General features: G+C 42.0%; 1 protein-coding gene across 2 annotated transcripts in view; it reads right to left on the bottom strand.

The window, feature by feature from the left end:
• The window catches only part of znf366 (zinc finger protein 366), a 46458-nt gene extending 23895 nt beyond the window's left edge, over positions 1-22563 (bottom strand). The window contains exons 1-2 of one of the 2 annotated variants that reach the window (XM_067982739.1): positions 22397-22563; positions 11253-12513 (exon numbers count right to left, since the gene is read on the bottom strand). In XM_067982739.1, the coding sequence (XP_067838840.1) occupies positions 11253-12491 (1239 nt within the window). In that variant the 5' untranslated portion in view covers positions 12492-12513; positions 22397-22563. Of the gene's footprint in view, positions 1-11252; positions 12514-13767; positions 13836-22396 lie in introns of those variants that run through there. The other variant, XM_067982740.1, reaches the window with a different exon arrangement.
• Positions 22564-22815: the final 252 nt, after the last annotated feature.

Raw genomic sequence — 22815 nt, 5'->3', positions numbered from 1 at the left:
GCTCAGTCCCACCCAGGGCAATACATCATAATGAATGTTTAATGGTACATCAGAAAACTGGTGCTACAATAGGCCTAAAAACTATCTCCAATATTTCCCTGCACAAATCTCATCAACTCTGAAACAGTCAAGGGACAAAATATGACCATTGACAATTGAGGTTAGATGTTATTCTTTTGCCAAGGTTATGACTATTCTATTATGTGAAAGCACTCAAGCAAAATCCAATTCAGTCGTCTCCAAATGCTGTTAGAAGCATTTTTATAGCAACAATGAGCATCCTTGACCTTGCACTATTTAATAATTCAAATGCTGTATACAATACAGTGATTTTGCACATCATTACCCAGCTGTGTCCTCAATTTCTACGGTATAAAAATATTGCATGGAGCAGAGACTCTGGTATCATTTTAATGTCACATCCAAGAACATTTGGTAAATGCTGATTGTGCATTGCATCATAATTAAGGCAATGGTTTGTCTTCTCCATAACTCTGTCCAGACATGGATTTTGGCACTTTAGAAAGTAATTTTTCTTTTTATTCAATCTTGGGATGTGGGCATTGCTGGCAAAGCCAGCATTTATTGCCCATCCCTAATTGCCCTTGAGAAGGTGGTGGTGAGCCACCTTTTTGAACCGCTGCAGTCCGTGTGGTGAAGGTTCTCCCACAGTGCTGTTAGGAAGGGAGTTCCAGGATTTTGACCCAACGACGATGAAGGAACGGCGATATATTTCCAAGTCAGGATGGTGTGTGACTTGGAGGGGAACGTGCAGGTGGTGGTGTTCCCATGTGCCTGCTGCCCTTGTCCTTCTAGAGGTTATGGGTTTGGGAGGTGCTGTTGAAGAAGTCTTGGCAAATCGCTGCAGTGCATCATGTAGATGGTACATACTGCAGCCACGGTGTGCCGGTGCTGGAGGGAGTGAATGTTTAAGGTGGTGGATGGGGTGCCAATCACGTGGGCTGCTTTGTCCTGGATGGTGTCGAGCTACCTGACTGTTGACTTTGGAGAATCAGAAGGTGAGTCACTCACTGCAGAATACCCAGCCTCTGACCTGCTCTTGTAGCCACAGTATTTATGTGGCTGATCCAGTTAGGTTTCTGGTCAATGGTGACCCCCAGGATGTTGATGGTGTGGGATTCAATGATGGTAATGCTGTTGAATGTCAAGGGGAGGTGGTTAGATTCTCTGTTGTTGGAGATGGTGATTGCCTGGCACTTGTCTGGCATGAATGTTACTTGCCACTAATCAGCCCATACTTGGATGTTGTCCAGATTTTGCTGCATGCGGGCACAGACTGCTTCATTATCTGAGGGATTGCAAATGGAACTGAACACTGCAATCATCAACAAATATCCCCATTTCTGACCTTATGATGGAGGGAAGGTCATTGATGAAGCAGCTGAAGATGGTTGGGCCTCGGACACTGCCCTGAGAAACTCCTGCAGCAATGTCCTGGGGCTGAGATGATTGGCCTCCAACAATCACTACCTTCTTCCTTTGAGCTAGGTATGACTCCAGCCACTGGAGAGTTTTCCCCCTGATTCCCATTGACTTCAATTTTACTAGGGCTCCTTGATGCCACACTCGGTCAAATGCTGCCTTGATGTCAAGGGCAGTCACTCTCACCTCACCTCTGGAATTCAGCTCTTTTGTCCATGTTTGGACCAAGGCTGTAATGAGGTCTGGAGCCGAGTAGTCCTGGCTGAACCCAAACTGAGCATCGGTGAGCAGGTTATTGGTGAGTAAGTGCCGCTTGATAGCACTGTCGATGACACCTTCCATCACTTTGCTGATGATTGAGAGTAGACTGATGGGGTGGTAATTGGCTGGATTGGATTTGTCCTGCTTTTTGTGGACAGGACATGCCTGGGCAATTTTCCACATTGTCGGGTAGATGCCAGTAGCTGTACTGGAACAGTTTGGCTAGAGGCACGGCTAGTTCTGGAGCACAAGTCTTCAGCACTACAGCCGGGATGTTGTCGGGGCCCATAGCCTTTGCTGGATCCAGTGCATTCAGCCGATTCTTGATATCATGTGGAGTGAATCGAATTGGCTGAAGACTGGCTTCTGTGATGGTGGGGATCTCGGGAGGAGGCTGAGATGGATCATCCACTCAGCACTTCTGGCTGAAAATGGTTGCAAACGCTTCAGTCTTGTCTTTTGCACTCATGTGCTGGGCTCTGCCATCATTGAGGATGGGGATGTTCACGGAGCCTCCTCCTCCCGTTAGTTGTTTAATTATCCACCACCATTCATGACTGGATGTGGCAGGATGCAGAGTTTTGATCTGATCCGTTGGTTGTGGAATCGCTTAGCTCTGTCTATAGCATGCTGTTTAGCATGCATGCAGTCCTGTGTGGCCAGACTCTCGAACAATCTTGCATGTTTTCCTCTTGTTTGAAATGCTTCTCCTTTCAGCATCCACTCCCAAGTATAGGAACTAACAGTGTATTCACACTGTAAGTTTAGTCTTGATGCAAAGCAGTTTCAGCTTCCTACCAATGATAAACATGTGGAGAGTAAATCAGGTGTCAAAGTTCGAACTCATTACAAAGGCAAGCAGTCAGACTCCCTCCTCCATGGATTCTCACTCCGGTTCATCCCAGTGTCAGGTCACTAACTTTGGATTCAAGCTTCAGTTACACTGTAACTGCAGTTCTATTATTAGGCCAATCCAATTTGCACCAACACTACAGTTGGAGTTTGAATGGATCACAAAAGGAACAATGAGAAAATGCCATGGAACCCAACTTTTTGTAAAATTAATTTTCGGAAAATGAATGTCGCTGGCAAGGCTAGCATTTATTGCCCATCCCTAGTTGCCCTTGAGAAGGTGGTGGTGGGCCGCCTTCTTGAACTGCTGCAGCCCATATGATCTACATATTTTCAAAAGTTTCACAGGTGGAAACCGAGGTAATTTTATTACAGACCCTGGAGATTCAGATATATTTTCCTCACCCAATCCGATTCCTATGTGCTGTTAGATGGAGCGTTTCAGGATTTTGACCTGGTGACAATGAAGGAATGGCAATAGATATCCAAGCCAGTCGTGCAATGGTGTGTGACTTGGAGGGGAACGTGTAGGTGATGGTGTTCCTATGCACCTGCTGCCCTTGTCCTTCTAGGTGGTGGAAGTCGCAAGTTTGGGAGGTGCTGTTGGAGAAGCCTTGGCGAGTTGCTGCAATGCATCCTGTAGACTGTACACACTGCATCTATGGTGGAGAGAGTGAATATTTAAGGTGGTGGATGGTCTACTAAGCAAGCAGACTGCTTTGTCCTAGATAGTGTCGAGCTTCTTGAGTTTTGTTGCAGTTGCATCCATCCAGACAAGCGGAGAGTATTTCATCACAATCCTGACTTGTGCCTTGTCGGTAGTGGAGAGGCTTTGGGGAGTCTGGAGGTACGCGCTGCAGAATACCCAGACTCTGACCTGCTCTAGTCGCCAAGGAATTTATGTGGCTGGTCCAGTTGAGTTTCTGGTCAATGGTGACCCCCAAAATGTTGATGGTGGGGGATTCGGCGATGGTAATGCCGTTGAATGTCAAGGGGAGGTGGTTACACTCTCTCTTATTGGAGATGGTCATTGCCTGGCACTTGCATGGTGAATGTTACTTGCCATTTACCAGTCCAAGCCTGAATAATCTGCTCTGTCATTTCGATCCATACTGAAGTTCTGCATACATATGAGGAAATGAATCATTGGGCTCGATGTTACCAGGGCTGCGGGTTCGCGGCGGGGGGGCTATTGGGCGCGGGGGTAACGCGCACGGCGAAATCAGTCTGCCGCCCGCGCGATCACAGTCTAATTGGATCCACTTACCTGGTCTTCCGGGTTCCAGTCGGGCGGACTGCGCATGCGCAGTAAGGTCTGTCAGCTGGAAGAGCTCTATTTAAAGGGGCAGTCCTCCACTGACAGATGCTGCAAGACATAGGAAAAATTACAGCATGGAGTAGCCCAGGGGGAAGGCTGCTCCCAGTTTAATGATGCCTCACTCCAGGTATCATTAGATGGGGTGAGGAGGAGGGGGAGGACAAAGATCTTCCCCCCGGCGGGCGGGAGAAAGCGGCCTGCCTCTGCCACCAGGAAGGCCTGGCTCGAGGTGGCAGAGGAGGTCACCAGCACCACCAACATATCGCGCACCTGCATACAGTGCAGGAGGCGCTGCAATGACCTAAGTAGGTCAGCCAAAGTGAGTACACTTACTAATTCCCCTACACTTCATCTGCCACATCACCACCCCCACCCCACATCTCCTTCTGCACTGTCAACACTACTCTGTCACATCACCCCTCATACCCACTCAAAGCTCATCCTCATCTTACCTGCACTTACTCACCTCGCCAGTACTCATCCCGCCACTACCACTCAACCCAATCTTCATACAATCTCATGGCTCTATCTCATACTCACCCTCTGATGCATCTCTTTCACGGTCAGCCTCACCCAACCTGCCACTACCTGTGCTGCAGCCACAGGGCATGCATCACATATGTGCAGTAGGAAGCGTAAGGCAAACATGTCGTGAGCATGAAGGGGATGCACAAGGGTGTTTGAGGGTTTGTCATGGTTTTTACTGATATTTAATTTCTGATCAACTCACATTACATATTATATTGGCACCACTACTTTCGTCTTTGCGAATCTTGTCTGGTTTGTGCAATAATGCCCTTTCCTGAGGATCACAACGAAGACCCACAACTGATGCCACCCATTGTGTCACTGCAGAGTGGGTGCAGGTGTATTTGCAGGGCTCTTTTGTGCAGACGACTGAGAGACGTCGGTGCTGTCCCCAGTGGCACCCTGGAAAGATGTGGAGGAGAAGTTGTTGAGGGCAGTGGTGACTTTGACAGCGACAGGTAAGAAGATGGTGCTCGGGCCAACCGGGAGCAGCTCGGCATGAAGGAGGATGCAGATGTCCACGACTACATGTCGAGTGACTCTAAGCCTCCGTGTGCACTGCTGCTCAGAGAGGTCCAGGAAACTGAGCCTTGGTCTGTGGACCCTGTGGCGAGGGTAGTGCCCTCTGCGACGCATCTCTCTCTGTAGTTGCCCTCCCTCCTGCTGTGCAGGTGGATGTGTCACAGCACTCTGTTGTGGAGCTCCACGTGTCAGAGGTGGACGGCGTGGATGGCGAGGCTGGTGATGCTGTTCGCCCTCCGAGGAGGTCATGACTATAGCTACAGCGGCCCCCATCCGGAAGATGTATATCTGAGGGGGTCCGCAAGGTAGGTACATGTGTCTGGACCCCAGGGTAAGTGTGCAAGTTGGTGAATTTTCTTGTCAGGAGGAGGGTGGTGGAGGCCAAACTTTGTCCCAAGTGACAGAGTGGCCTCCTGCAATGAGTGAGGGTCTCCCCCCCCCACAACCTGTCAAATGGACCTTTGCAGCTGCCACAGGCTGACAGCTGCAACATATCCATTTCAACTGGGAATGTTTCCCCCAGTGTGGGAAACAGTCCCAGTTGTCTCTAAAATCCCACCCCTCCTGACATATTCCCTTAATCAGGTCTGTTAATGACCTGAAATACCTAAGTAAATACTGTTAAGTGGCACCCCGCCGGCTATAATTGCCTGCGGGAGTCCCACATGCGGGGGCTGCGCGCGCACGTCAGCGCGTCTGTGGGGAACCCGGAAGTGGGTGGGTTGGAGCCGGGCTCCCGACCCGCGCCGGGATTCCTCGATTTTCGGAGCCCCCCCGCTAGGAGCGCACCCGATAGCGGGTGCTAAAATAGAGCCCATAGAGTCATTGACTAATACAGCACAGAAGGAGCCCATTCAGCCCATTGTGCCTGTGCTGGCTCTTTGAAAGCGCTATTTAATTAGTCCCACTCTCCAGCTCTTTCCCCATGGCCCTGCAAATTTTTCCTTTTCAAGGATATATCCAATTCACTTTGGAAAGTAAGAGAGAAGAGGAAAACAATGGGGGTGATATTAATCCCTAAGAACGGGTGGGCTGGGGGTGGGTGGGAGTTGAAAATAGTTGTTTTTTTGGGTCGCGACCGCAACCCAGCTTTATTTCCGGGTTTAACGTCGACGTGGAATAGTACAGGCTTCCCACTGGGAATGCAAAGTCCGAAAATGTTGCAGTTGTGACCCAAGAAAACAACTATTTTCAACTTCCACCCGGCCCCAACCCGCCCACTCTTGGGGTTTAAAATCACCCCCAATTTCTCGAAGCAGTATTTTTAATGTTATAGTGTGATGTTCCATATTTAGAATAGGAGTAAGTATCCTACAAAATTAATTTAACTAGTTCCATTTTTATGAGCAGAATTACACCAGAAATGAAAGAAACGCACACATCATGATGGGAACTGAGGCCTCTAAAGAATTTATAATAAACAGTAAAAAGCAAAACAATTTTAAGACATCTCAGCGCCAGCTGCTTTCCTCTTCCTGCTGCGTACTTACCAGGGGTGCAATGTTCTTTCTATCTACCAAGCTTGCAGGCTTGTTTATATCCTGTCCTCTTTCAGTCAACTTCCTCAACTTTTCTTTTGTATATTGCTGGTAACTTTAATCCTCTGGAGGGAAAGCTGCACAAGTCTCGAGGGGTTAACTACAAGGGGTGGGGCCCCTTCCTGTTGTGTTCAAGAATGTTTAGTAGTGGGCTGAGCAAAAAACAATCTTTGGCGATCTCTTTGAGCTGCACTGTTCTGCCTTCTCAAATGGGGAGGAAATGGTGAATGTTGCAGGTTATCAGTCAGGGGAGGGCGCATAAGGAAAGAACATTCTTTTTACATAATTGCTTTTCAAGTTAAAAGAACAGTGAGAATCTTAATATTAAAGATAACATTGTATGATTTATAGTCATTGATCTGTCTCTCTCCAAATCTAAGTCTGGATTTCAGAATCAAGATTTGTTTGCCTTATTTAATGGGACAAAACATTATAGACTCACAGCAAATGTTGAGGCTGATGATCAAATCCTTTAAAAAGGAGCTGGATAAATATTTGGTAGATAATGGGACTGGTGGTTATAGAGGTGGGTGCGGACTGAGCTGATCAATACCCCTCAGGACCTAATGGTCCTTTACTGCTGGGAAGGGGTAGGGTTTGCCTGTGCAGGGAGAAGGCCAGAGTAGAATAATGGCGATTATATGGATTGGTGACTATCATGGAGCTTTTGCTTGCAAACTTTTGGGGATCAGGGAGTATTTATGCAGATCTTTTGCTCAGAAGAGTAAATGGGTGGGATTGAGTTTGGGGTAGGACAGATTGTACAAGGATGGAGTTTGGATGAAGTGCAGTCTGATGGCCAAATTCTTTTTCTCATTTTATGCTTTCGTACAATGCCTTAATGCTAATGATGCTTTCATCCAGAAAAGATGTTCAAATTCTGATTGACACCTCCTGAATTCTTTCTTCTTATCCAGTTTTACTATTGAGAAAACAAAGGTATGACATGAGTCATTGGTCTTGAAGATCCTCGGTCGCACTCTGCTGGTGTAAATGCGGTGGAGTGGGCGCCATAGTATCTGGGGTCAAGGCAGGGTCAACTTATTTGCAAGACTTTGGCTAATGTGGGTGTATCTTGGGCAGGTGTTGCAGGAAAGGAAGGTGGGAAATGGCCAACTAGGGGATCATTGACCGGCCCTCCCCTCGAGTGCTTAATAAGACAGCCATTCTGAATAGGCAAATTAAGATTTTTTGTGGTCTTTCAGAGTAGGATTCTGGCCTGGAGACCCCAGTGGGCCCCAGTTCCGCCCTTTCGCAGACCTGTATACTGAGTTCATCCTGGCTTCTAGGTTGCTGTGTAGTAAGGAGGCTGAGGTTGAGGAAATTCCTGATATGGAAAATCCCTCCCCTCAGCTCCACTCCCTTCAATGTCACGGTCCATGATTGGGGCATATGAATGTTCAGCCTGCCTCAGGGCCAGTCGGGAATTGATTCCCAGTGGCTTCATGGCAGGATCCGGCATTTCTGGGACATGCCAGAGTTTGTGCCTCCTTTGGGCCTCCTGCACCTGATTTTTACTGGGGACTAGCCATTGGGCCTGAGGATTTTCACTAGGAGACAATTCCCGATGGGGCCTGGGACAGGCAGAACCTCCATATGCCCCAAACATTGCTGAGGATTTTCAGGCCCAGTACCTTCATTTTCCTCTTTATCACAGTCAGTCTCTGGGAATTAGCTCTTTGTGACCAGTACTATTCTCCTGTGATACTCTTCACAAAGATCACTAAAAAAGTATGCTAGAAAAGCATAAAACAAGCCACTCCACTGACAGAGATAACAAAATGCCAGAAGGGAAGGCCAGCCAGCCCAGAAAAATGTCACTGTGAAAATTAGAAGAAAGACCAACGCAAGTAATTAGCTGAAGATGTCTATAGCCCACTCATTGCTATGCAGTATGTCACTTTTTAGAAAATACTGGACCAGGTTATAGTCCAACAGCTTTATTTGAAATCACAAGCTTTCGGAGGCTTCCTCCTTCGTCACCTGACGAAGGAGGAAGCCTCCGAAAGCTTGTGATTTCAAATAAAGCTGTTGGACTATAACCTGGTGTTGTAAGACTCCTTACATTTGTCCACCCCAGTCCATCACCGGCATCTCCACATCATAGAAAATACTGATAATGCCTCACAATGTGTAACACACCATTCTCATATGGTTATTGTAAAACATTTTCAGAACAAGAAAAAAGGCTCAAAAAATCTTGTATGGGCCAGCACAGCAGGTACAATCTGAATCTGAACGTCAGCTGAACTTGGCATTTGAGCTTCTCCTGGATGAATCAACTTTTACCAGTCATGGTGAAGGAAGAGAAAGCTGATTGGAACGGTCTCTTTTGTTCCTGCTCAAGTACACTTCATGGTGGGTCAATCAAGGAGTGATAATGAGAGTGCCCATAGAAACAAATACCTGAACCCTGGATACACAGATCCCTAACTGAGAAGAATTGCATAGATATGGTCTAATCAGGGGAGGTGGGGGGAATTGAATGGGGCAACAAATCACAGCAACAAAAGTTGAAAAAGACATTTATCTTGCATATTTATTCAGGGCCAATAGACAAAAACTGTTATCAACTACTAGCAATTACCTTCCTGTTGCTGTTGCAGTAATTCTTCTAACACTTTTAAATTAAGTATAAATTTCATAAAAATCTAATTCATGAACTGGTGTGATGGCTCAATTTTATTGAAATTTGAAAATATTACCATTAGTAAACATGATGGCCCCTAAAATCCACCAGCCAATGATCTGGGCAACTATTCCGGGATCATGCCCCTCAGGAACCTCTGCCACTAACCCTAGTGAACTTCCAGGGATCATTGGGTGATTCCCTACTTTAATTCCCATGAGAGGGTGCCCAAGCAAATGGGACACATCTAGAGTACCTGCCATACTGGAGAATCTGGTGGAGGTTGCCTGTTCAGAAGAGGGTGTTGAGTCCCTCCTGGAAATAACTTAATGGTGACCCCAACAGCCCCCTAGGCAAAAGGGCCCCATTACAAAATAATTTTATAAAACATTTGCATCCTTTTCCAAGTCCAGGCCTCGATCCTGGCCTGGCCCCTAGGTGGGCCCCACTTCCACTGTCACCAAGGCACATCTGATCAGACTACCTCTGCTGACCATACCCCAGATCCCACTGGAAGGCCCTGACATGGGGAGTCTCAAACCCCCAACCCTGCCTCTAACTCCTTATGATAATGGCTGTGTTTGGGGAGGGCAGAGGCTCCGCCCCAAACGGACTAAAGAGGAAATCCTGGTGTGAGGGTGGGGGGGGTGGTGGAAGCCAGGACCAATGTAATCTGGTCTAGGCCTAGTTTCCAGCAGTTCCGGCTGAAGTTGCAGCAGGAGTACCCTGAATGGCTGTGGATTTTCAGGACCATTTTCTTTAATCAGTGCAGACAAAGTCCAATTATCAGCCCTAAACAGGAGTCTAAATACTGGAGAGTTTGAAAACCGGGTTTGGTGGCTTGTTGGATATGGTTACATAATTACGGTAAATATTGCAAGGTGAGGCTCCCAGCATGGAGTTTCACTCAATGAGAGTGGAATGGAGAATCAGGTGTGGAGGTTAGCACGCTTGGATCATGGCATGAATAAATTGAACTGAGGTGGTTGGGCCATGAATGATATGTGTGTAGGTCTGTGCATGTGTCTGTGTGTATTATGTGTTTCCTAATGTATATTGTGTTTATAACATAATATTGCAATTGAATAATGTGACTTTTAGCTATTAAAACATTTCTACACAGTAGTTACCTTTTATGTGGGAATTTGTATTCAGTGGCTTGGTGGCAGAATAATGCAGTTTAAATTAGACTATTCAAATGGAATATTGCCCCACTTCATATAGTCCAAATCCAATTGTATTCAGTAAGTATCAGGGTCATTCTTAGTGTATAATGTTATAAGTTTAGGGCCTTGCCTTAGATATTCTCTTGGGTACAGTGGTGCTAGTGACATCTATAAGTGGTCAGAGCAACATATGAGATCAGGTCAAATAAAAATTATTATTTCACAATGAGTGAACATACAGAGCAACAATTATGAATAGATTCACTTAGTTTAATCAGTTTTGTCTTTGTATAATAATACAAAATAATGAGTATGCTATGCTTCCCCACATCAGTACTTGACATAAATAAAATAACTTCGAACTGTCTTCCTGCATGATAAACTTCTGAGTTTCACCAAAGCTGGCCTTCGAAGCTTTATGTTTAGAGCTGGATTGACTTTGCAGCCTTTACTAGACTTGATTGATTACCCGTGTCTCTGTCTCTATTTTTTATCCCCTCTGTTCATAGCCAAAAAGGAACAGATATTTCCCAACACAATGGGTATGAGGTGTTTATCGATTGTCAGGACAAGCTAAAGAATTGCTTATTATTTAAAGTCGAAGAGGAAATAACATCAAAGCTTAGCTCATTAGTCACCCATCATCTCAATGCCTTTTTTAACCTGAGTGAATATACTTTGCTTTAAAAGCAAATATTTAAAAGTAATTTTTTCCTCCAAATCCTTTCTGTGGAAAAATAGTCAAAACTCCTATTATATGCCAAAGCTGAACAAAGCCTTGTACAATATTCACTCTGTATATTATGTACGAGTCACTATATCCAATGGAAATAATTAAGATTAATGTTGCCTTGGGGATGAAATTGGTCTTGGATGCTAGTGCAAAACCAGCGCTGGTGAATCGGCAGCTCGTTTTACATCCCATTCGATTTTCTTCTCCATTGACTTCAACGGAAAAGAAAATCAGCAGGGTGTATGTCACACAAAATCCTTACCTTGTGAGTCAGGGAGTGCTGCTTGAGGTGGTGGGGCTGAATGAATTCCATCCCACATTCAGTGCAGATATATGGACGGATATCTTTGTGCTTCATCATGTGATTTTGCAACTGACTTGGGTATTGAAAAGTCTTGTCACATTCATCACAGCGATACAGTGTAGGACCTCGGTGAGATGTCAGATGCCTCTTTAACTGGGCTAGGGTAGGGAAGTCAAGTCCACATTCAACACAAATGTTGTCTCGGCCATTCTCATGCTTGGTTTCATGGGCTTTTAGCTCACTTGGATAAGCGAAACCCCTACCGCAAATGCCACAATTGTACGGCTTCACATCACTGTGTTGCATCATATGTCGCTTGAGGTGGCTGGTTTGGGTGAAAGCTTTGTGGCAAACATGACATTTGTGAGGCCTGGTACCCTGATGTGTGAGCATATGAGTGTGTAAATGGCTCAGTTGCTTGAAGAGTTTTCCACATTGAGAACAAGCATGAGGCTTGATACCACTGTGTCCCAAAATATGTGTCACTAGGTTGTACTTGGAAGTGTATGACTTCTCACACATTCGGCACTGCCAGCGTTTCTGATTGCCACCTACATCAACATAATAACTGTCATCAATTTGAATGTTAACATCGACTCGCTCAACCTTGTTCCTCTTTTCTTCTGCAGTAGAGAAACCTCCATTAAGATTTCCTAGAGGACCATTTTGATGAAGAGGATATCTAAAATGCAGATTTGATGGTGTCATAATAAAAGGGAACATAAAGTCTGGAGGGACGTTGGTGAAATATGGTCGAGAAGGATGCATCATCAGAGGACTGGTAGGCCACATCAAGTTATGTTTGATAGACTCGTGCTTCAAGCCCATGGTACCTAAGTGATCAAAAGTTCTGAATAACTGAAACCCTACATTACTCAAGTCTATCATTTGAGCTATGGGTTTTGGTGATGGCAATTCAACTTTGATGTCTTCTGGTTCATCCATATCTTTTGACAAGTCTTCTAACTGAGTAGAATGAATTACTTTTGTGGGAGTACTTTTCCTCTTACGAGATCCTCCTTCAGAGTTTGCAGGGAATCTTTCTATATTTGCAGTAGATATGTCATTCCTAGAATATGCAATCCTTGATTCATAGTCTCCAAAGATTGTAAATTTGTTTGGTTTAATGGTCAGTGGGAGAGGCTGCATCCTGAAGTGTGGAGAAGTCCGTATTTCTTTCAAATCTCTGTTCTCCATTAATGTTGACTCAGCTTCTTTCCTTAAAATAGAGGAGACAACATCAAAATAAAATCTTGGTTGTGAAATTGCTCTTCGGCGATAGCGCAAAACAGGCGATAGAAAATTGACAGCCTGTTTTACATCATGACCGATTTCCATGGATGTTCTTATCCTGTTTAGTCTTCATCTTCCTCTTCCAAAAACCTCACATTTCTGGGCATTCCCAATGGGAAACCCATTCGTGACATTAATAGAGCTGGAAGAAACAAACAGCAGCAGAGAAATTACCAGAAAGGCTCATGAAAGCCTAAGTAGCAACAGTAAAAAAAAACAGAAAAAAGAAAACTGGGGAAGCACTGGCCTTAACCTTCTTCATTTTACCTTCCTATTGTGCCCTTTTATGTGAATTTCTTACTGCAGCTGATGCTCTAATAACCCTGGATTCTCATTATATGTGGGCATGATTTGACCCTGGCACTGTAAGAATAAAGAAGCTGGAAAAAGATGGTGAAGGCATTGTGACATCACTTTCATGTCACTTGAATATTATTATAAAGCCCATTTCCGCAGTGGAAATGTGCATCATGTTGTTCTTGGTCATTTTTCCAGACCATGATGCTCCTTGAATTGGTGCACACTGGGTATAACGGACACAAAAATTGGATACAATAATTCCAACTGTACAAAACTTACAAGTGGTGCTTTGAGGATTAGCAATAGACAAAGAAATATCATCATCTTTACCCCGATCAGTATAATCAGCAGTGAGAGATAAACTGTGACCCTAACTTAAAAAACAAATGATATTCAGTAACTCCGAATCAGGTGACCTGTCACTGTAAGGCCTCACATTGCATCAGATAGTTGATTTCTATCCATTCTACACTTGAGCGTTGAGCCAATGGAAGAGACATATGCCTGGAATCCTCTAGTGAGGCTGTCCTTACTTTCAAAATGAGACTTGAACCATCTGAATTTCAAGGTGGTGCAATTCCAAATTTAATGTTTGAATATATATGAGCACTTAATTGTACCTGCAGCTGGTAATATTAATACTAAGTGAAGTTTATGTTTATAATGGGCCAGAAATTACTCACCTGAGAACACCGCTCCATAGTGGCGTCCTCCCCAACCACCGGCGAATCGAATGTGCAAGTTTGCGAATGCGCACAAGCGCAGTAAAACCCCGAAATCGCAAACTTGCTCCCATTAGTTCGCCAGCGGTTTGACAGGTACAAATTAAAGGGCCACCTACGCTACAATCAATAAAATCAGGAAACATTCATAAACTTACCCATCTGCCCAGCTGGAATGAAGATACTTATGCCACCAAAAGTTTCGCTGGAAAATACCAGCCCTACTCTACTTTTTAAAAGCGCGATGACTGTTAATGTCTGCGAAACAACAAAAAATTAAATTTTAAAAATGTGGACTGTCAAATTACCCTTATTTTAATATTTTTTTATCATTAAAAAAAATTAAAATTAAAAATGTAATTTTTAAAAAACTTTTAACTTTTGTAAGTTTCATTAAAGTAAATCATTTGCTTGGCTTTTTATAATAAGGTATGTTAAATTTTTATTTACACGAATATAGACAAGTTCACTTTAAATGAATGAGTTTTACTTGCCTACTTGTGGATATGACTTCTCTTCTTGACAGATTCTGTGGGCGTGGCTTCCATTCCCACAGCACCTATCGGTACGAAGGAAGGTGTGCTGATATCACAGCGCTGAACTGAGAAAAAATTTACAATGGAGCAAATGGACGTCGGAGACCATGAGATAAGTATTTTCGTAGTCTTTGTCTGCAGGATGTGCGGACAGCCTTGCTACGCCAGTCGGAGCAAGTTCTGGCCCAATATATTTTTACTGAAGAATAGTTAATATTTTGTGACATTCTTTCTTTAAAGCACAGAGCTGAATACTCCTATGTAGTGTTTGTAACTATTGTATTGATTGCAATATGTCAAACACAATAGCATCATTAGAGGTTTAAAAGTGGAGATTTGAGTTTCCACAGCAACATTGAAATGTGATCTGTGGCTGTGTACCTTGGGGTTAATTATTCCATTTAATTAGCTCCTGAAAAATATCCAAGGGAAAATGTGAAGATATATAAATGTAACTTAAAATGCCATATTTTATTTAAGGGCTGATTGTTCTTCTTTAACTTGTGTGAATACATGAAAGCCTAACTTCACATTAACAACTCTTATAGGGGGAGCAGATTGATGGGAGGAAGTGTGTATGTGATTAAAGCTGACATCTCAACATGAACAAATCATCCTGTCTATCAACTCTTCATCTGTGAGTCCAATATAAGGTTCCTTTGTTACCTCCAGACTGGACTATTGCAATGGTCTCCTGGGTGGCTTCCCATCTTCCACCCTCCATAAACTTGAGCTCATCCAAAACTCTGCTGCCCATAATTGCAGATAAGTTCAACATCCATTTGTTCTGATGTAGATTGTGCCCAGTTGAATAAAGCTCCACTATATTTCCAAACTGCAGGTATCCTAGGTATCTGGGAATAGGGCTGTATCACTCCATTGTCAGAGATGTTTCCAGGAAGACCTTTTGCGGATAAAATTCAACTTTGGCGGGCGTGCAAAACGGGTGGTAAGCAGATCTGCAGCCTATTATACATCCTGCCTGATTATCCTTCCCACAGAGGAAAATCTGGCGGGGTGTATAACAACCACTCATTTTGCGACCCCGCTGAAGTTGAATTTCACCCTCCACAAACAGTAGTTTATCAATATTATCTGAGGAAAGTGTCTTGAAATACACTCTAAACATTTTTATTTTGTATAATATAGTTAGAAAATATAAACTCATCGAATGAAGAAACTCTGAGCTATGCACATGACAGTATGTCCATGTTTGGTTGTACAAAACAGATTTGCCAATCAACAATGTGCTCTTAATTGAAATGATAAGGTACTGTGTAGATCAGATGGTAGTGATTTCATAGTGCTTGTCTCCAATTGTATAGGGACTTGTTTGATAGATTTATATGGAGAATTGGCATGCTTTAAGTATTACATAAAGTGATAGAAATAGAATCTACATAACTGCACAGTGTCCATCAGGTGTTATAGCACCTCAAGTAGATGCAGCCATAAAAAAACCTAATGGGATGCTGGGTTTTATGGCAAGAAGTATAGAACATAAAAGTCAAGATGTAATCGTGAATCTATATAAAACCTTAATAAGACCCCAGTTGGAGTATTGTGTGCAACTTTGGGCTCCACGCTATAGGAAAGATGTTGAGGCTATAGCCCAGATTCACTAAAAATCTATCTGATATGAGCAAATACAAATATGAAGAAAGACTTGAAAAAGTGGGGCTGTTTTTGTAAGAACAGAGAAGATGAAGCAGGAATTTATAGAGGTGTTTAAAATTATGAAGTGATGGGAAAGAGTAGATAGAAATCGACTGTTTCCAGTGGTTGAGCAGTCTAGAATGAGAGGACGTAGAGAAAAGATTAAATTTTAGATATTTAGGACAGAGGGCTGTGGAATGCACTACCAAAGTTAATGATTAAAACAGAGACCATGTCAACATTTAAGAATAGGTTAGATAGGTGGTTGAAGGAAAGGGGAATAAATGGATGGGAACAGAGTAGGAATATGGGATTATGAATACTGCTCAAGTGAAGGATAAACACCAACACAGACTGGTTCGGCCAAATAGCCTGTTTCTATTTGATTCTATGTAATTCTGTATCTAGAAATGATTTTACTTCCCCAGTTGCCCAGCAGTGTAAGCCTCAGACGTGGACCTCCTAACCACAGGGTCATAAGGCTGCCTCCCAAGGCAGCTGGTCAGTTGAATCTGCTTGTTTTATTTGGGTGAGTTTTGTCTGTTTTCAGCCAGGCTGCTTAGTGGAGGGATGGAGGAAGAGGAGGAAAAGCTGACATAATCCGTCTTGTTCCTGCTTGCTTCTCCCGTTACCAAATCACACAAGGTCATTGACAGCAAAGGGGTCATCTTCTGACGTTGTGCTGCTGTTGGGGAGCCTCACCCTGGTAGCACATATTGGAAACTCAAGCAAGTGCAATACATGCTTTTCTGATCTTTAATTTAAACGGTCAGGAAATTACGCACAGCCCATGCCCGAATTTTCACTATGTGCTACCAGCAGGCAAGGCTCCCTGATGAAAACACAGAGTCAAAAAGTTACCCCTGAAATCTAGATGCAGATGATCTCTTGCTTGCATCTGAAGGAGGATACATGACAGCAAGCAGATAGGAGGAACAGAATAGAGTAAAAAGGGGAATATGAAAGCTGTTGGGAAAGGGACTTTCCATACTTAGTGCTATTAATAAGGTTAATTACAGTATGAAGGTTCTTTCCGTCCCTGACTGTGACAGAATTTAATCTGATTCTGGATGAAAGAATTCACAAGGTAGAGAAAACCCCAAAATTGGATGGGGGTTACCAGTGTCCAAAAGCCACTACAAATTGCACACATGTGCTGCAAAACTCAAATGTAATAGCTTTCAGTGGCAATTGCATATTTTCTAGTTCCCTCATTTTTACCCGTTACCTTTAACCACTGAAATAACATTAGTAACATATTTGTAGAAAAATGAATAAGAAAATATGGCAGGTTTTCAGTTTCATAAGAAGAAATGTAATGCGATTGTGTGTTGCTTTGATCTACTGCAAAACATTCAGTGCTAAGAACTGACAGTGCTGTGCTGGCTCCTGTGTAACAGCTGGAAGCTGTCACTGTGCCCCTGAACCAGTGCATGTCATGATGCCACAATGTCATGACAACCCTTTGTGAAAGCTGTCCAATTACTTAACCATGTGAGTGTCTGTCCCTCATCCCAGGCTGCCAGACGTGTTCTGGGAAATAAATTTTAAGTGTGTGTAGCTAGAAGAAGCATGCGCAACAGCCCTGAGTATTTCAGTTTTGTAAGAAACTTGGAACATCATTGCAATGCAACTCCAAGTTTTGAACAAAATGAGAGAAATGCTGAGTACTGGGTTGTATAACCCAGTCACTGCAGGTAAAGCAGCGATGTCTAATGTTCCTCACTCGCGATGGTGCAACCATCAACAAAATGATGGTAGGGATACCAAAGGCCTGCCCACACGCATACCCTACCCACACAATGTTTCACCTATATGCCTTTGTTCAAGGCTCTCTCAAGCCAATTGTCATTCTTGATGATTAATTTAAACAAAGTTATCTAATTCATTTGTACCACACCAAAAACTCTCATGCCCTCTAGCTAAGGATACTGGCAGTGCTAAGTCTGCAAAACAATGTGCTTCTCTCCTTCACTTCTGTTTTTTCTCACTCCTTTACTGCTTTAAAGTCTCTCCTCTTTCACTTCTGTTTCTCTCTTGCTCTCCTCCTTCACTTGTTTTTCTCTCTCTCCCCCTTTATTCCTGTTTCTCTCTCTCTCCACCACTTCTGTTTCTCAATCTCTCTCTGACTTTCATCTTTCTCCTCCCTCACTGCTGTCTCTCTCTCCTTCCTCACTCTCATCTCTCTCCCTTCAATTCCATGTTGACCTCTTCTTCCACCACTCCTGTTTCTCAATCTCTCTCAATTTCACCTCTCTCCTCCCTCCCTGTTATCTCTCTGTCTCTCTTCCCTTACTTGCATCTCTCTCTCCCCTCCCTAACTTCTATTTCTCTTACTTTAGACTTTTCCCTTTTTCCTTCTTTTTCCTTTGAAAATGAGAAAGCAGAGCTTTGTAAAAAGCAGGGGGTGGGGGTGGGGGTGGGCAGGACACTTTGAGAAATACAGAGCAGAGCTTTGAAATGGACAGTAAGACTTTTGAGAAATACAAAGCAGGATTTTGAGAAATATTCAGCAGGATTTCTTATTACAAGGGCATTAAATTAAAGGTTTGCTTCCTCATAGTTCTAAATTCAACCATGTCAGTCTGAGTGGCACAACTATAGTTTGATGGTTTCCTTTAAGAGAGAAGGGAAAATTGGAGCAATTTTCCCTGCTCGTGTGTGCCTCCTTGTGGTCGGTTCAAGGCAAAATCGGCTGAGCTCTGGGATCCACTACAATTAGTTCAATGATACTAAGGCAAAAATGGAGAGGTCAGCATTTTTAAAAATTCTAAGGAATGGTTTACTATGTGTGCCAAAAACTGTACATGGAATTCAGAGCTTAAAGGGATAAACGATATTATGGAGTGGACCTGCAGATAAAACTCTGCCTAATGATGACCCTCTTAGTTCAGTCTCCTAAAGCTCTAAGGGCATGGGCCTAATTTTGCAATTAGTGGTGGTGCTCACAAGCAAGGTTGTTATTTTGTATGCTTTATTACCCCCTATTAACGCAGCCATTTTAATGTGAAAATCCCTTCCCGCGTCACTACAGCGGAGGTAAATCTGTGGCCATTCCTTCTAGCATTTAATTTGGAAAATTGCCAGTTTCATTATAGGATTCTTTTCCCATCAAGTTTTTACTTTATTTTATTATGGGTTCTTTACTTTTTTTTAAATGAATAATGGCACCAGAGCATAGTTTTATTTGATGAGCAAAGCTTTTGGCATGTTGCAGTAAGCAACAAACAATGTGCAACTTTTAAAACACTCCCTTTCTCAGTAAAATTTATCAATTCTTGTTGTGCTAAATTAAAAATAACTATCCATAAAATACCTCCATTCTGCTATTAATAGTTTCAAATTCTGTTTAATTTTCTTAACAAATGCCCTCACAAGCTTTTTATATTGTCTTACTGAGTTATTTTTTTGAGATAAACCAGAAGACACTGAAACTTCATACAACTCTCTTTGCACTGTCAGCTTAAAACCATTGATCTCCCATATTATTATTATTTACTCTGAGAGAATACGTAGAAAATTAAAAACATCAACTTGCTTTTACTCAGCCAGCATTATTGTATCAATGGTTTTGCATAACTTTTTCCTTATAACATATATTTGCATTTTTTTTATTCCCATTCAACTGAGGGATATCAGTGCAAAGGAATAAAATATTTTATCACATATTACAAAGTAATCTCAATGTCAACTCTTCCAGGTCAGGTAGAACACAGAAAGATTTATAGCAAAGTCTCAGTCTCAAAGAGTGTCAAAAGAAAAAAAAACTGAAAATGCTGGAAAGAAATTGTTTGCATTTATATAGCACCTTTCACAATCTCAAGACATCCCAAAGCATTTCACAGCCAACAAAGTACTTTTGATGTATAGTCACTGTTGTAATGTAGGAAAATGTGGCAGCCAATTTGCCCACAGCAAGATCCCACAACTATCACTGAGACCAATTAAAATGCTTTTTAGTGATATTGGTTGAAGGATGAAAGTTAGCCAGGACACCAGTACTTCTTCAAATAGTGCCATTGGGATCTTTTACATTCACCTCAGAGTTCTGGTGGGACCTCAATTTAATGTCTCATCCAAAAGGCAGCACCTCTAAATGCAGCACTAGATTATATGCTCAAGTCTCTGGATTTGTAGTTGAACCCATGACCTTCTGAGCCAGAAGGAAGAGTGCTATCACTGAAATTTAAATGGAGTCTGAAATAAAAACAAAGTACTAGAAATGTACAGAAGGTCTGTGAGAAAATAAACAAGATAGATGAAGAGTTTGGGTAGAAGACTCTCCACCCAAAACGTTAACCTGTCCTTTCTCTTTACGGGTGCTGACCAACATGCTATGTATTTCAGCATTTTCTGCTTTTATCCCATAAAAACATTCTTTACTTCATCAGGGTGAAGTTTCCATTTCCTAAACTGGCGTTATTTTGATCTATTTAAAGAAGATTGCCAATCCTTGCTGAATTTTGTGCATAGTCCATGCCTACTGTGAACTTTAAAACTAATTTAAAATAAGCAGACGAAAGAATTTAATAGGACTATATTAACACATTCATTACTAACGTATTGCAATTTCAACCATTCCATTCAGCAGAGCGATAAAACTTTTACCCTACCTTTGAACTCAAGTCCCTGAGGTGAAAGGGCAGTGTGCTATCCCACTAGACAACTCCCTTTCTTAGCAATACGTAATTTTGCCATTATTTTATTTAAGTGCTATTCAGTGGAAGTGTGTTTAAAACATAAGGTTTTAATTATAGCTGATACGTGGAAATACTAACCTTTCTTTCCCTGTCACACAAACATTGTTGTCACAAGTAAATTATCAGAGCTGGGCCTAAGAAAGAAAATAAAGAACTTGCATTTATAAAGGGCCTGATCATGTCTCGGAGAATCGTCCCAAGAGCTTCACATAGAACGAAGTACATTGTGCAGTTAGAGCTGTTTTTAAAAAAAATTATGTATGTGTGCTTATTCACTTAGAAAACATTGTTCTCGTGCACCTCACCTATTCAGATTCTTGATTAAAGCTGAGTGACTGACTGTTACCTAATTAAATTTATTACTTGTTTTGGTACTGTGCAGGATCTCCTGTGGAAATTTATGGACTAACTCCTCAAAAAGTTGGAATTGTTGACAGTGGGTATTTCAGTGGAAATCTGTGAACAATTTTGAAATGGATTGCTGAAATAGAGAAGTGAAAACGAGTAGGCTTCTCTGCTGGTTCGAACATGATACTCTTCACTAACAAAGGGGCTGGACTGTGTTTTTGTTGTTGCCGTTTTTTTTTCATTTCTCCCTGGGAATTCACCTTTATGTGCTGATAGATGGATTAACACTTCCCGTTTTTAACACTTTCAGTTTCAGTTTGTCCTTCTGCATTTGAAGCATGGCTATCCCACATAATAATTCTTTCTGTTGCGTGCACCTTGGAGAATATCCTTATTATAACAAGTGTGTGTGTGATTTAGTTTAAAACACCTCATACTTTTTCTTTTGTAAAAAATTGTCTGATGCAGTTTGGTACCTGAAGCTGAAGACATACATTGCCTGTATTACACCGCAAATTCATGTTTGACTTCACCTGACAGGTGATTATTTTCTGACCATTTTTGAACTTTGATTAGAAAAATGATTCCAGAATTGCTAAACTTTTAAAAGTAAAAAAAGCAGCCTTTTGAAAAGAATTATTAAAACTGTTGAAATATCCATTCTTTCTCTTGATCTTAAACATTGATTTTATTTAATATCATTTTTACTCAGTGTGATGTATTCACACAGTACAATGTGTAAATTTCAATCTGATTTCATGAATGTTATGTACCACATAATATATCAGTATTGTATGGGTCTCTGTAATGTTGCGTGTATTGACACTAGCTGTAGCACTATGTCAAAGAGAGGAGAATCTGATAATCCCAAATCTTTTAACAATATTTATCAAGTTGAATGTTAGTCTATTATAAGTTTAACAGTGCAAATGCCTATAAATAAATGTTAAGAAATATTATTCTGCTGATTTACTTTCAAAATAAGTAACATATCAATAAAATCTGATCACATGTTTGTTTCTTGGGCAAATGTAATTCTGCTACATTTTGAGCAGTACACAAATTACTCAGCTAGCCGAACACAACCATCGGCACAGTTTTACTACTGAATATGAGCAAAATACAGTTTTGAAGAACTAACTTAAAGCTCTGAGATTGAATGGGAAGGGAAGCTCTTGCTGAAAGGTTGATCGTTTGTACACTTTGATCTCAGCCTTTTTCAAAAGAATGATAAACATGCATGTTTCATAAAAGAACAGAATATCTATTATTGGTCACCCAGCACTTGCATTCATAACAACTTTCTGTTTTTCTCCCTTCTAAAAATATAGTAATCTTACAAACCATTGGATTACAAGTGAAGAAAGTATAAATAAACCAGTGAACTAATTGCAACATTGTATGAATCCTATGCGAGTTTAGACATTTGTAATTAATTACATTCATTCAAGTAATACCTCGTCTTAGACTAAAAATCACAAGGAGATTTCCTTTCAGTCAATTTACATGTCAGCAGTTCAAAATCCACATTTCTCAGTGAAACTTACGGGTGTGTTTCCTTAGTGTCTATAGAGCTCACGACTCTACCTGCTCCTCACAGCCTCCACACATAGATTTGATTAAAAGAAGGAACTAATCGAGTCAGTGTTTGAAGCTACCCAAGAAGGAGAACAGGAACAGAATTACTTCGTTCTCTTTTTTTTTCAGATGAGTACCTTCGGAAAAAAGGAAGGAAGGGAGGGGAGAGGAAGCCAACAGCCCTTTGACTTCCTGCAAAAAAATAAGGAAACTCCAGATAGTCATCTTTCTCTGAGAAAAAAAAAAGATTCATATGGAAACAACAAAAAAGGAAATTAGATAGAGGTTTGAACCTTCATTCCCAGCCTAGATTGGGGCACTGCTTGCATACAGGGGTATGTTATTTCTGTAGAAAGATAAGTATTCAAGCACAATCTACCATCTATCA

This window comes from Heptranchias perlo, chromosome 4 (genome assembly GCF_035084215.1).
Source record: "Heptranchias perlo isolate sHepPer1 chromosome 4, sHepPer1.hap1, whole genome shotgun sequence".
Lineage (NCBI taxonomy): Eukaryota > Metazoa > Chordata > Chondrichthyes > Hexanchiformes > Hexanchidae > Heptranchias > Heptranchias perlo.
The sequence above is the reverse complement of the archived record's forward strand: the minus strand, read 5'-3'. Positions and strand labels throughout refer to the sequence as shown.